Genomic DNA, 15,916 nt, shown 5'->3' with positions numbered 1-15,916 from the left:
ATACGCTTTCTTGGGCTTTGTTTCACCTCCAGCCTGCTCATGTGCCACACTTGAGCCATCCTGGTCTTGGTCAGGGTGCTCTCTTATCTTTCCTCTCCTCGGTTTGTGGTAGCCCCTTTGGTTCAAGATTGTTTTTCAAAGATCAAATTTTGTTGGCATTGGCCTCTGGGGGTCGGGTCGGGAGGCTTCCAGCTCTCCTCCGGCGCAGAGGTTTCTGCTCTTTTGGTACTGGTGGTAGGGTTGTACGTTTACAGCCTTCTCCATCTTTTCTGGCAAAAGCTGAGACGGCTGCTTTCAGGAGGGGTCCTTGGGTTATTGATGCGTGGTTGGTTTGGGCGGGGGTGCATCATGTGTTGTCCGGTTGTGGCTCTTCGCCGCTACCTGCGTGCTGTGGCTGGGGATGTGCTTTGGGTTGATCCGGTTTTCCTTCGTTGCCTGTTCCAGGGCTCAGGTCTCCCAGGTCATCCCCCAGGGTTACTAAGTCTGCCAGTCTGGGGTCTATCCTTGCACCCATGCCATTCGGACATTTGCAGCTTTCGCTGCCATGTTTGGTAACATGTCTTCGGCTCATTTCGAGCGCGGGGATTTGGAGATCACACAGTTTCCTGGCCGCCCATTTTTTTGTGAGCGTGTCTGCTCCTGGGTGTTCTTGTTTTGCATTGGGTTGCATGTTGCAGCCTGTTGTCTCGACTTCGCATAGTGGAGTTTGTGGCGGCCGCCTCCTACGTCAGCCTTTTCTTTTCCTTCTCTTTGAGTATGTAGCTTCAGGGAGCTGTAGGGGCTCCCCTCAGAAAACCAGCGTTGAATGTAATGAAACGCCTTTTTCTGGGTAACCCCGGAGGCTCCCTGGCAACCCTCCCTCCCATCAGTCGCCGTTTTTTTCTCATTTGTTAACACTTAGCTTCTAACGAGCGGCGCGGCAGTAGTGTGTTACGTTTGCTTGTTTGCTTGTTTCCTAGGGATTGTAGGGAATTCTACCTTTTTGTTTGGTTTTTGTTGTTAGTTTCTTACAATGTGGGTTTTTTTTTTGTTATGCCTAACTTTCTGGGTGTCTAACCCCGGTTGATGGCAGATAAGGAAAACCCCCAATCACAGGGGGGTTTTCCAGGGCGATTACTCCCTGCAACCTCTCTGAAGGGGCCAAGTTCTGGCTCATGGTCCCCTGCTAGGTCTGAAATCCATAGCTGATGTCCTGGTCTACTATAACATACATTAGCCCAATAAGCTCCAGGTAGCCTCCGGTGCTTACCCAGAAAATAGCGTTTCATTAAATTCAACGCTGATTTTTTACGTGTTGAATTATAAAAACAATCCCGCATTGTCTTACAGACCCAGCCGATCAACAGATCTCAATGTTGCTGTATATGATATTGCAAGTGCCACAAAAGCTGATGAAGGAACTTACCAGTGTTCTGCAAGGAATTCTGCTGGTATGTCTGTTTTTATATTGGGAACTCTTGAGAACTGGAGACAGAACAATAAAGACAGTATAGTAATAATATATGTTGCTCGATGTTGTTTACAGTTTAAGCAGGATAAGCAGGATGTTTGTGTTGCATCCTTCTGGAGGCTAGTTTCTTTCACTTGAATTATCAGGGATTAAAACTTCAGCTGGAAAAATCACCCAGCAACCTGGCCCGGTTACTCATAATAAAGAAGTCTCTCAGAAAGTAGCTAACTGATACTCGATCTGAGCATTCAAACCTTTCCCAAGGCACCACGATTGTATCTGCGGGCAACCTGCCATTTCATTCATGTTGTCCATCACAGTGTGGTTAATAACATTTCATTCATTTGGATCATCTGGTATTGAAACTTGGGTCTGAAAAATAGGATGCTGTCACTAGCATCAGGTCAGAATGAACCCACAATATTGTGGATTGCATTTTATATGACAAGGATGAAAGGGAGCATTGCTGAAGAAGTAGAGAGGGATTGTTTCAGTAATAGAGAGAAAGCTCAAATAGTGGAAATGGTATCAATGTATTAGACAATACTGTATTTCAGTATGGATAATGTGGTGGTAGTATGAAGGGTTGAAAATAGTGCTAATATATAGTTAAATTAATGTTCTTGTAGCTGAGATAGCATTTATGCTCAAGTGAAGGAATTATAGTACAGTAATTTATAAGCAGTGATAATATTTATGTAGTATTTAAACAGAGATTTTGCTTTTCAAGTGATGTAAGTATTTGTACATTTCCTTTGATCCTATGTTTAGTTTTGTTTTAGGGAACTTTGTGTCTTTAGACAATTATATTAAGGGGAATTTTCTTATCTCACAAATTAACACTTTCGTGGCCTCTGGAGTTATACTTGGAGTGATTCGGAAGTGCGCCGTTCGTTTTGGTAGACCGCGTGGCGACACTAAAATGTTTATAATCTTTTCGGTCTGCTCACCTTAATATTCCATGTATGTATTTAAATTTGGTATCAATTTGTTTGCAAAAGAATGCTCTAGAGGAATATATATGTAAAATGTCACCAAACCCGACATGAGACCCGCACCAAATAAAAAACTATGGCAATCATTAGCCGTGAGCGTCAAACAGCACTGAAATGTTTATGATCTTTTCATGTTTATCAATCCCAGAATTGTGCTACGTCGTTAATTTTGGTATCACTATGACCGCAATAAAATTCCCTTCACGGACATATGCATATAAATGTAGAATCATGATCGGCCCACCCACAAGAGTGTGGGAAGTGGCTGAAGTGTTACCTCTTAAGGCACACCCAACGGCAGATGGGCGAAACACCTTTTGAAAAGTGTGTATTCTTTTCACTGTCCTGACCTTAATTTTCGATGTACGTACTTAAATTTTGTACCAATATGTTCGCAATAGAATGTTCTAGAACATATGTGTAAAATGTCACACAAGGATGCGTTTGACTGGCACCAAATAAAGAAACTTCGTCGATTACACTCGTCGGGTCAACATTTTACAATAGTTTTACCACGAAGATACAAGCGAACTCTGTTCTCCCAAATAGGCTATGTGACTATTAGAGAAAACGAAAATTTAATGGCAAAAATGCTGAAATTATCCCCAAGTCGATCGGATGAGAATTGGATTTTTAGAAATATTTTTTTCAATGTACCTCTTGAGGTGCATTCAAGGGAAAAATGTGTGTCCTGCTCAAGTGACATATGGGTGCTAAATTGTGCGCAATCTAAAGGCGCTCATTTTAAAACCAACACTTAAATTTTTAACAAATATTTTAATGAGTGACTCAGCGCCGCGTCGTCGGTGAGGAATCGGGAGAACATTGAGTGACAAGAGGTTCAGTCGTTGGAACGCGAAAGTGTTAATTAATTTGAATTTAGCCCTTAATTCAGTATTTTGGATCATAAGACCATAAAATTAATTTTTAGTTTTTTGAAAGTATTTTATGAATCAAAATATAATCCTATTGTTATATAACTGAAACTTGCAGGTGTTAGTCATGAGAGATTCCAGCTGATAGTTGAACAGCACAATCTTCCTGGCAATAATTTACCACCTATCACACTACCGGAGCCTTCTGCTACTGTCTTCGTTCCTTTTGGAGGATCATATGAATTTACATGCTCAGGTATGATAGGAAATGTATTGTTTTATAACTTGTGGTGTTGATATTTCATAAAATATGAATTTCAATGTCAAATCTGAATAAAATTTTAGATATGTTATAATTTGATCTATATATTACATTTAATGAAATATTGTACTGAAAGTTTAAATGTGTTTAAACAATTGTAGAATGCTGATAACTGGTTGTATATTAAAAGTAAAGGAGGTGCAAGGTGGTGAATGTGAAAGTAGGGATGCAAGACCTTACTGCATGCTAATAAGATATAAGAGGCTTCATTTTTCTTGTGTAGTTTTCTATTAGTTCTGTTATTTCTTTGGAGCTTTCCAAGTCATGATAGGCTGCTACTGAACTCTTTCTCTTTGTACCTGTAGGATATGTAAGTTATTTTCCTTTGTAAAAATCAGCTGTCAGAGCTATAAGAAATTCTCTTCTGACAATGTGTACTGCCCCTCTGTTCACATCCCTAAACATAAACACTACACATTCGTTTGTACTATTTTCACTTACATAGTCATATTCTTTAGCACTAATTTTAACTTGAAACTCTTTCTAGATGGATGTACAGTAATAGAATCCATGAACATCTCAGCAGAAATAAGTGTGTCTTTGATATTCCAAAGTCCAACTAATTCTGTGCAAACACATTATTCCATTAAAGGGAACCAGTATACAGTATTGAACCCCTTCCTGCTGATGTAAAAAATTACTCAACTTTCTGGGGGAGGGGGGAAGGGGAGCTTCGTTGGCTCCCTGGAGCTATCGAGGCTGATATGGATATATTAGATTTCTGGCATCAGTCAATGTGTATGGAGTTATAGGCCTACCGGGGACCACAAGCCAAAACCTGACTTCCTCAGAGATGCATGAGGGGCAGTGGCCTATAGAAACCCCCGTGTGGTTGGAAGCATTCTATGTCTGCCATCAACAGGGTTAGATGGCAAAATCTTACTGAAGCGACCATACGAGTCATAAATACTCATACTCCACCCAAGTAAAACAGAAACAAGCAACACTTAGTGGGCCAGCCAGAGGCTTAGGGCCCATGCAGGAATATCCCTGCAAATAAAAAAAAAGGTCAGGCACCCAAAAAGGTAAGTGTTCCCCACGAAAAACCCTATTCTGGTGAAAACATTGCTAAAAAGTACCTTGCCTGGGTTTCCCTTAGCAGAATACCACCACTAAGGGCCCTGGGAAACCCTGCTGGGACTCTGAGGTCCAATGGATGTGACCCTTGGGTCCCCTCTCTCTTTGTGCGAGTCAAAAGGTTGCTCTGTCCCCTTGTCTCAGGGTGACAATCACCGGTTGTGCCTCAGGCAGTTTCGGGGGAGTCCCCTTCTAGGGTGGTGGCAGAGGCATTTGAGCCTGGTCCTCTAGCTGGAGCTTCTGGTTCTGACCAGTGGGCTACCTTCGTTCCTGCTTTTTTTTTGCGGATCCTGCCTTTTCTTTAGAGGCAGGGGGCTTGGGGTGAGGTTCCTGGGGTGGGAAAGAGGTTGACTTGGGCCCTGTTGGACCCCGCTTGGGTTTTTTTACCATCGAAGCGGGGCTTGGTGTTACAAGGAGTGGGGTTCTCTTATTTTCCCTCCTCATACAAATTGGATTTGGCATCTATCCCTCCCTGGGTTCTGTTCCATGATCCTGATTATGCAGTTCCAGAGTCTTCCTGGTTGGCAGACAGCCCTCTTTTGTTGGAGGCATGGGAAGCGTTCTGTCGGTCCCACACGCTTGAGTGGTGGAAAGCTCATACAGTGCTGCAGGTTTTCCTGGGGGGCGATTTTGAGCATCTCATTGCATGCTTGTTTGCCCCTGCCCTTCCACAGGATGTTGGTGTGGCACAGCTTCATGTGCAGGTTCCTTCCCTTTCGGCAGCATTCGTTGCGGAGGACTTGCACGCACGTGGCCTGTTGACTTTTCGGCCTTGCGCTTCTTTTCCCTGCTCGAGCTGTCCTCGGATTGGCTTGAGGAGGATGTGGAGACGCTTGGGGTTGCCTCTGGGTCTGGTGCGTTGCCCTCGGCGGTGCATGGGTCGTCTACATTGTTGAAGCTGTTACGCCGATCCTGAGGGATGCTGTTTCGCTGTTTTTTGCTTCCTGTCTCATGTGTCGACAAGCGGTGCTCGCTTCTCCCTTGCATTCCTCTTGGGCATTGGCTCTTAGGTTGTCTTCGTCCTTTTGTCCGTTGCTGTTTGCAGTCTGCGGTTGTGCAGTATCTGCAGGCAGCTTCGTCTAGTTATCGTCCTATGTCGGACTTTTGATTCTCTGGAGGCCTCATGGGTGGCCTTCCTGGAGGGGTCATGCCAGGGTTCAGGGGTTCCTCCCATCGTGGTAGGCCAGTGGTTCCAGATTTGGTACCGGCACAGTCGTCGAAACCGTCTGTTACTAGCCGGCCAGATGATCAATCTGTGCGCCGCATTGGTTCACATAAGGGGTGTCGGACCTTTCGTGGTTCGTCCCATTGACTCGGGATATGGGAAAGAGGCTTGCCCCTGTTTGCTCACGCCTGAACCTATGATTTGTGGGCCTTTTGGGTTGTTTCGTGCAGCCTGCAGTAGCGTTGAGTGGCCCCTCCTCCTTCGGGGGGATCGGATTTGGAGGGATGGCCTCTTCTCCTGTGCTCTGTCACGTCATCTCAGAGTGGGTTCGCTTGGGTGTGGTCGAAACAACCTCATCCCTCAGGTGGGTTTCCTGCCTGTTTCCGGTTCCAAAACGGAACTGCGTGGACCTCAGGTTCATTCTGGACTTGTCCCATCTGAACCTGCGGGTTTATTGCCCCTCATTTTGGATGACTACTCTGTCCCAGGTTCGTCTTCTGTTAGAGCTGCACGCTTGGATGGTGTTCCTGGATCTCAAGGACACGTACTGGCATGTCCTGATTCATCCAGGATTCAGGGACTAGCTCGGTTTTCCTGGTGGGGCGTAAGGGTTACCGCTTTTTCTGGGGGAAGTCCCTTCGGCTCCTTGGAGCTATCCAGACTGATGTTGCTAATGTCAGACTTTGGCATCAGTCATGTGTATGGAGTTTTGTGGGCCTACTGGAGACCACGAGCCAGAACCTGGCCCCCTTAGAGAGGCGCGAGGAGTAATGGCCTATAGAAACCCCCAGGTGGTCGGAAGCATTCTATGTCTTCCGTCGACCGGGTCAGGCACCCAGAAAGATAGGCGCCCCAAAACGCCTATGGATTGCCAGCGCAGGGGTCTGGGGCTCCCCCTTCCCCCTTCCAGGGAGGGGGAAGCTGCACAGACAGGGGCGTGGAACATGACGTGTGACGTCATGCTCGTTTGCTCGTTTCTGTTTGGGGGAGTTCTGTCCACTAGTTTGGCTTTTTGTAACAATTTTCACGAGAATAGGGGTTTGTTTTGGGGCGCTTGTCTTTCTGGGTGCCTGACCCGGTCGATGGCAGACATAGAATGCTTCCAACCACATGGGTGTATCTATAGGCCATTGCTCCTCGCGCCTTTGAGGGGGCCAGGTTCTGGCTCATGATCCCCGAGCCATTAGCAATATCAGCCTGGATAGCTCCGTGGAGCCTCCGGGTCTCACCCAGAAATGGCATGTCATTACATTCAACACTGGTTTGTTACCTTCCATTCGGTTTGAATCTGGCACCTCGCGTTTTCACACTTTTCACACCCGGGTTGTGGTGGCCCGTTGGCATCTTTTAGGTGTTCGGGTTCTGGCATACCTCGACTACTGACTGATATGGACTCCCAGTCAGTTCATGTGTCTGCTTGCCAGGGATTTAGTTCTTTCCCAGCATCCTTCCCTCCCTCCGGTCTGCATTTTTTTGCATGTATTGATGTCCAGCCTCAGAACTGATGGGTGGATAGTTGACGCTGGGGTCTGGGGCTCCCGCTTTCCCCTTCCGGGGAGGGGGAAGAGCTGCGCAGACAGCGGCGCGGCGATGTGTGACATCATGCTCGTTTGCCCGTTTCTTTTTGGGGAGTTCTATTTACTTGTTCGGCTTTTGGTAGCAATTTTCACCAGAATAGGGGTTTGTTTTGGGACGCTTATCTCTCTAGGTGCCTGACCCGGATGATGGCAGACATAGAATGCTTCCAACCACACGGGGGTTTCTATAGGCCATTGCTCTTCATCCCTCTCTGAGCGGGCCAGGTTTTGGCTCGTGGTCCCCAGTAGGCCTAAGAACTCTTGTTTGCTTTGACCGATGTCTACTCTAGTTGACGTCTGTCTAGACTGAAGAGTAGACTGATGACGTCTACTCTACATAATCTAATACATTCATATCAGACCGGATAGCTCCAGGGAGCCTCCGGGTCTCACCCAGAAAGTGGCATTTCATTACATTCAACGCTGGTATTTTCATTGATATTGTTCAATACATTATCACTTGATGTTTTATTATAATACAACTGTCATACATTCAATACACTCTCACATATTAGTGTCACAATTATGCACACACAAATGTGTTCTTTTACAGGAAATTTAAAATGCATTCTGGTTTATTTTGAAGATATACATACACTCACTCAATATATACATACTTTTCTGTGGTCTCTCTTGTTTGGTCTTACACACAATGCACTCATGCTGGCCTATTGCACACTTTCTAGTTGGTTGTAAATTATCTATTATGTGTACTTGAGAGCCCTCCCTGAAAGCCAACCTGAATGTAGGAGCATGGTGCAATACTGGGTTCTGAATGGGTCTTTGTATGCTAAGAATTGGTTTGCCAAACCTGTTTAGGAGTTGTCAGAACAGCAAAACTAAACCCACAGTAATTCCGTTTACCAGCTGTTGTCACCAGATACATATTGTAACTGTTCAGCATGGAGCCCCGAACCCACCGCGCCGGCTACTCAACCCCAGTTCGTTGGCTAATACGATCTGGGGCGGTTGTTAACCCTGGCCTCAATTTCTTGGCAGTGTTTTGCCTTAGTGGCATTTTTTTGCTGTATAGTGGTGTGGTGGCCAGGTGTAACATCAGTGTACTGGGGCTGCATGCGCTTAGGGCTGCATTTCCTAATAATCATCAACAAGGTGAAATAACATTTTCTTGGTCACTTCACTGTTTTCCGAACAGACTTGACAGCACCCACCATCATGTCACATTTATCAACCAAATTCATGTTTATGTTATAGTCCATAAGACAATCTGGTTTATATATTGGTTGTTTAGCGGTTTTGTTCACCTTGCCACTGTTCACCATTGTACCAGTGTAAATGGTGGTCAACATGTTGACTTCATGCCTGTCTTTCCACCACATTGAAAGTATTTGACCAGGTTTTCTTACTTGGCAATCGCCCACTTCAATATCATTGTCAAACACTGGCATTTCCCTTCGTTTTGCCTTAACTGTGCCACACATTCCAGTTCTATTATCAAGCAAGAACCTAGTTAGCAAGGGGAGTTGTATAATAGCTATCTGTGTATAATATGTGGCCCTTGTACAGCCATGGTGCCATCAGTGTCTTCATCACACTACCTGAGAAGCCATGCTGGTCATTACCAGGAATGTCTACATTGGTACCAGAATACATTGTCATGTGTAACACAATTCTTGTTTCACAGTCACAGAGTACAAAGAATTTCAATTTAGATCTGTGGTGTTTGGAGGGAATATACTGTTTAAAGGTAACACATCCTTTGAAAAGTACAAGGGATTAATCAATTGCCAGCATCTGAGCTGGTAGGTAGAAATCTCTGAACTTTCCAGTAAGTTCATTTTGAACGTGCCTCACCTTCCAAAGTCTATCATCCTGTGCTCATCTTCATTAATTGCAAAATTAAGACACCTGAGGATTATCACATACCTGTCTCGAGACATATATTTGCCGAGCAAAGGTATTGGAACACACTGGTCTTTACTCCAATAATCTGTGAGGACATGTTTGACACAATGTTTCAACAACATACACAGTACCAAAAATATGTACATTTCACCTACATTTGTCTCCTTCCAATGCCATAATTGTGAATAATCTAATAACTCTTCACTTGCAATGAGTTCAGCCGCATATTTGTTTGTTTCTTGAAAATTTTTCTGTGAGCGGCTCATCAAAATATGCAGTAAAGAAGTCCATTTCACACAGCCTCACCAGTATCAGGGAAAAAGGTCTGTAATACCAACATCTTTATTGTCAATGGCGGGAATTTGTGGAACAAAATCTGCACCATCAATCCACACTAATGCACCTGCTGTCTTCTGAGACACAACAGTGGCACCACGGCGAGGAATCCATGGCCCAGGAGCTGAAGCACATCTATGCACAGTAGGGGCAGGAACAGAAGATGAGGGAAAACCAGTTAAACATGAGAGGCTTTGTTTCTCATTGTCTTCATGTGGTGCCGTGCAGCGCCGTTTGACGCTCTCAATTGTATACTTTTTATTGACATGACGCCCTCAATCATATATATACAATGTGTGCCGTTCAGCGACATTTACTCAAATCACATACAGTACATTGTATACTGTGTACAATATTACACTATTTAAGGGTTAAAACTCTTGAATCCCCCCCTCTTGCAGAAGTTTGTGCACTTGCTAGATTCAGTCTTTCATTACATTTCAAAGTAATTAAAATTCATTACATTTAAATTACTAAAAGCAGCTGATGGCTGTTGACTCCTATTGAAACCCCATTGTTTCAAAATTCTATTTTAGTTCTCACATTGAGTTAATACTTTTCTTAACAGGTCAACCTGAAAGCAACATCATTTTCGATTTCAAACGTACTGATGGACGACCATTACCAGAGGGTGCACGCGTTGATAATGATGTTTTGTATTTAACTAATGTTGACGAATCAGCATCAGGAGAATATGCATGTGTGGGTGTTGACCACATTTCTGGCAATATTCTCTTTACTATCTACTCTGCCATTGAAGTTTTCGGTGAGTAAACATTGTTGTTGTTCAGGTACTCTATTAAATTTTGTGCATCTTGCCATGTTATTTTTATGTTACATTGTTACTGAATATGTTTTTATTGATAATTGCCAATTTAAAAAATTGAGTGGCAGTTGTAATACTTCTTATTTGGTGTTGCTGACGTGTGTATTGTCTTTCCCATGTGCTGCGTCCTTCAGGAGACCCTTGCGCTCCAAGAGGTACACTTCCCTAATTTGGGTTCAAACAATACCTTATGTAAAACAACTAAATTGTAATATCTTTTCTAGCCTAAAATATGTTTGTTCTGATTATTCTCAAATTAATATCCATGAGTAAAATTATAGTTCCTGGGATTTTCACAAAAAAATGTATTTGCATGCTTATTCACTGTCAATTTTAACCTTCACATCAAAATTCCTTTGTCTCATCTCTGGCATGAATAATTTTACATTAGACATTTTCAGGTTTTATTTATATGAAGAATATAAACATAACAAGCGAAATAAGAGTATTAACTCTTAGGCTGCGGACATCGTCCATTGTTGATTCACTTGGTAATGAGGTTATCATCATATGAAGACTTAAACAATAATAATCTATGTTTTACATATATGATGCAAATTTAGATATAATAGGTCTACTGTATGTGGATGTAATAGAGTTTACCTTGACCAATGAAAAAATCCTGCTACCATTTCATGGTATGAATACGGTTATTGTCACAAATGTTACTAAGGGAATGTGGTCATTGTCATATGATGATTTAACACTTTGGCATCTTGATGACATTCTCGGAGTCATTAAAACAATACAGTAGACGTATGGTGCAACATGATGTTAACGCCATCAACCATTAAAATACAGTGGTAGCTCAGTTTTCGTATTTAATCTGTTCCCAGAGACTGTACGAAAACCAAACCGAATTTTCCCATAAGAAATAATGCAAGTTAAAATTAATCCGTTCCACACCCCCAAATATATTAACTAAAAAATACATTTTATAGAGACTAATTCTCTTAAGTACCTTACCTTTATTGAGAACTCTTGTTGGTATATGGAAGACAGTGAGAAGGAGGGAGAAGAAGAGGTTTTAGTGTTTGGAAGGGAAGTCCCCTTCCATTATAACAGTAGTGATGACATTTATGGGGTACTTTCTCTCTTATGTTTTGCAGGCATACCATTAGAACCTGGTTGTGGGTCACTGCTTGCTTGTCTTACTAAGAATCTGTCTATAGACACTTGGTTTTCCTTACGATTTACACTTGTCTGTAGTGAGACATCTCATTGCCTCACTATGATTGATCTCTTGTTTTCCTCTATTGTCATCCTCACAACTATCTTCTTAGGTTGAACATTACCACTGACTTTCTTGGGACCCCATGGCATGATATATAATAAGAACTTCTATGTTCAGACACCAATAAAGCACAAATTTCTCCATTAATTTAAATGCAGTTTTTAAATTGACCAGAGTGGCACAAGATCCTCTTACTATTATATAGTTCTCTGGTGACAGTTAACTTTGCTATACTACTCTCTGATCTCTTGAGTGTTATAAGATGTGGTGAACCTGTTTTAGCACCTATTAAAAGTGCTAAATGTTCTTAGTTTCTCACTATGGTGTGAAGTCATTTGCATATTAAGGTTATGTTTCTTAATTTTTAACTAATTTAATTGAACTTTGTTAATCATTGCTTAATTATTCATCTGAATTTTAGGTTTTCTATAATAATATATGTTTCTTTTATTGAATTAAACAATGGATTACCTGTAGCTCGAGGTATGAAAAATGTTGTATTTTGTATATTACAATATGTTATATATATACTGGAGCTGTATATTTTTCACTTGTGCTTATTCATTATCACTAATAAAGTAATTGGTATTTCCTCTTTGCTAGATATATCTTAACAGTGTTTGCAATGTTATTTTTATAACAAAATCCAAACTTTGTCTCTGTTCATTACAAAATAATTATATGTACAGTATTTTGAACTCCCTAAATTATCCCACAGCACCTCCGAGGATCACCTTACAGCCAGCTCTACAAGTTGTAAAGCCTGGACAAAATGTTCGCATTCACTGCTCGGCCACTGGTCAGCCTCCAATCACGATAAACTGGTCCAAAGCAACAGGCTTTATGCCTCCTTCAGTTGTTATCAATGGAGGTGAAATAATGGTAAGATTATGTTACAAGGAACTGAGCCTTAAATTGATTGTAATTTGTTTAACAATTATAGGTTTGTTTCATACTCATTTAAATTCCAACTGTTTATACAGATGTTGATACATCTAAATGTTTATATATCATTACCCATCACCAACATTGGTCTGTTCGGCAGTTCCGTGGAATTAAGACTTCAGATGCAGGAAGGTACACATGTACAGCCACCAACAGTGCAGGCACAACAATGTCCTCCGCTGAAGTGATTGTCAATGGTTAGTTCTATGTTTCATTCAATATGATCTACTAATGACTAACAATTGTTTTATATATGTGTCATATCTTCAGTTTTTATTCAAAGATGCAGCTTATACAGTTCCAAAATATGGCATTAATATAATACATAAAATTTCTATGTATATAATGCCAATAATAGATATTCTTCACGTCCTTAGATATTGTTTATATAGTTGAATGGCAAATGTTGTTTTAAATGTTTCCATAACTAGGGGAGTTAAATGTTATAGGGGTGAGATAGTAGGGAGGGATTGTGTCTTTGACAGCGCGGGACCCACACTGCAGTGTCACTTGATGGCCTTTTTACTTTCTTGACCTCATTAGCTTTTCAGTTTTGCAATTATCTTCCATTATCTGTCTTTCTGAGTTTTCCTGTTTCTTTTCCTCAATATTCTCACTTGTACATGCTTGCTGAGGCAATTCTCATTTCTTACTTTGTAAGGAAGTGTTACATATTTGTTCACCCTTGCACAGTACATTTTGTGTCTTACGGTCTATAAAACTTAAGTGCATTAGGCTTTTTGTACTCTATCACTCCACATTTCATTCCATTGCCTCATTTTTTCCTCACTTCTTTCACTCGTGCTACATAGTCTCCCCAGCTTGGTGCCTTTATTTAATAATTACTTCTTTCATTCATATCCCATCTCTCATATGCTTTATCCTTGCTGTGCACATCCCACATACTTTCATAAGCTGCTTTTTCTTTTTAGATCTAATTTTCACTGGTTATAGTGTTGATTAGTCTGTCTCTTACCGTTCCCAAGGATTGCTTCCATATCTCAGGGCTAGGAGTAGTATACTGTACTATCTGTGTCCTTTTTAACGCCTTCTTTTATTACATAATTTACCTTTGCTACTACTCCTCTCTCACTCACTAATCTCTCTAATTTAACCTCCTATGCTCAGAATCTAACCCCTGCCCTCACCTATTTCAAACTTAATACCTCTTTTAAAAGGAAAGTTATTTAGTGAAAGACTGAATCGAGGTGGAGAAAGTATATTGGGCCATCAAACTGTACTTCATTGGGAATGGGGGGTATATATATATATTCTTATTCCATGGGCAGTTGAGGTCAATTAGTCTTAATTCATAAAATTTTTAACTTTCAGTGTACTCAGTTTTGCCATTTTTTACAAGGATGTACGAGTTCTGTATTATTTTCATTCTATTTTCATACCTTATAATACTTCTTACATGCCACATAAAGGAACACTTCCTCTTGTTGGGGAAGAAGACCTCGAGGAACTCCTGTCAGCTAAAGGTTCTGGTTATCTAACAGTTTCAGCATGTTCTTAAGAGCTTTGTTTGTACTCTCTGTATATGTTAAGGACTTGTTTACATCATATTTTATACTCTACTGTATGTATATATTTTTTGTAAACAAACAGCATGTTTTCCGTACTGTATATTTTTTTTGAGGAGGGAAATCATTAGAAATATTTTTATTGCTCCAGTAACCAAGCCTGCGGACAAGCCTGAAGTAGTTCCACTGAATCCTACCAAAATTCCTAACCAAAATTTTGGTGGTATTGGGGTCACTCAAGATTTTGTTTATGAATATTCTGGGGAGGATGATAGTGATTCGTCTTCAACTCCCGATGAAGGCTTCTACCTGAGCATGGGAGCGGAATTATCCTGTAAATTTGAATGCCCAGACCACCAGACTATATGTCTTACTGACTCTCAAATGTGTGATGGGAAAACAGATTGTCCAGATGGTTCGGATGAACAGGACTGTCTGTTTGATGACCTTATGGCAAGTTAGTACCTGCCTTGTAGTGTGGTTTCAAACGTGTTTTCCTTTTATTTTTTGGTGTGTTATTTTTTGGTGTGTTAAGTGTGGCAGGGTCATCCATGTTTTATGTATTCTGAACTGATTACAGTATTTGCTTATGTGTGTGTTAATATGAAAATAAAAATGTGTTATTCTTTGTCAACATTCTGCTAGCTGGTGGTAGCTTAATTGTACATATTTGTTATATTACTTTGAACAATTCTTATCTGCCCTAATAATCATATGGTTTACTTCTATGTAGAATAAACAATTTTCTTACCATTTTCATATAAAACAACATACAGTGGAACACTAAATACTTTTATCTGATATCTTAGACATTTCTTGTCTCTTACTGCAAAACCTGCATACTTTAAACTCTATTCACTGTATTCCTTGAGTCTGGGGCTACACCTACCTAGACACCAGAAAACAGTCATGTTTTTGGGGCTTTGTTGAATATAGTGATAAATTAGAAACATAAGAAGTTGGTAATGGTGAAAATTTTTAACCCCACCTCTACAGCACCTTGATTTTGGTCCTGTTCTTATATTGGGTAGAGTGTTGCTACAAATTATTTGCTTATATTTACAAAGACAGCCATTGAAATGAGCATATAGTGTGTGTGTAATTACATAAGTGTAATTACAGGATGAGAGCTACGTTCGTGGTGTCCCGTCTTCCCAGTACTCTGTGTCATATGACACTTTGAAACTACTGACAGTTTTGGTTATCCACCATTTTCACACTTAACTTGTTCCAACCGTCTACCACTCTCTGTTTGCAAATGAAAACTTCCTAATATTTTCTGTGGAGAGCCCTTTCGGCTCCCCGGAGCTATTCTGGGCTGATGTGTATTTATTAGACCGTGGCAACAGTCAATCGATTGAGTTTTGGCCTACCGGGGACTAGCGCCAGAAGTTGGCCCCCCTCAGAGAGGCATGAGGAGCAATGGCCTATAGACATCCCCGTGTAGTTGTAAACAGTCTATATCTGCCATCTACCAGGTCTGGCACCCATAAAGGTAGGAATCCCAAAACAAACTACAGATTGTGAAAAATTGCTAATCAAAAGCCAAACGAGCAAACAGAACTCCCCAATCAGAAAACAAGCAAACAAGCATAACATCACCACAGCCGCCGTGCCGCTGTCTGTGCAAATCACCGAGTGGGGGAAGGAGGGGGGGGGGTTCCAGACCTCTCGCACCAGCTGCCCAACCCCAGTTCAGAGGCGGTTGTGTTTGGTGGTGGC

At 41.6% G+C, this 15,916-nt stretch overlaps 1 protein-coding gene across 8 annotated transcripts in view; it reads left to right on the top strand.

Moving 5' to 3' along the window:
- The window catches only part of LOC123767760 (terribly reduced optic lobes), a 354,074-nt gene that overhangs the window by 226,073 nt on the left and 112,085 nt on the right, over positions 1-15,916 (top strand). For 4 of the 8 annotated variants that reach the window (XM_069310630.1, XM_069310627.1, XM_069310626.1 and 1 more), the window contains 6 exons: positions 1,330-1,430; positions 3,439-3,576; positions 10,232-10,429; positions 12,442-12,605; positions 12,769-12,865; positions 14,346-14,651. In XM_069310630.1, coding sequence (XP_069166731.1) covers positions 1,330-1,430; positions 3,439-3,576; positions 10,232-10,429; positions 12,442-12,605; positions 12,769-12,865; positions 14,346-14,651 — 1,004 coding nt within the window. The remainder of the gene's footprint in view (positions 1-1,329; positions 1,431-3,438; positions 3,577-10,231; positions 10,430-12,441; positions 12,606-12,768; positions 12,866-14,345; positions 14,652-15,916) is intronic. The other 4 variants (XM_069310632.1, XM_069310631.1, XM_069310629.1 and 1 more) reach the window with 1 other exon arrangement.

The sequence above is a fragment of the Procambarus clarkii genome, chromosome 67 (genome assembly GCF_040958095.1).
Source record: "Procambarus clarkii isolate CNS0578487 chromosome 67, FALCON_Pclarkii_2.0, whole genome shotgun sequence".
Taxonomy (NCBI): domain Eukaryota; kingdom Metazoa; phylum Arthropoda; class Malacostraca; order Decapoda; family Cambaridae; genus Procambarus; species Procambarus clarkii.
The sequence above is the reverse complement of the archived record's forward strand: the minus strand, read 5'-3'. Positions and strand labels throughout refer to the sequence as shown.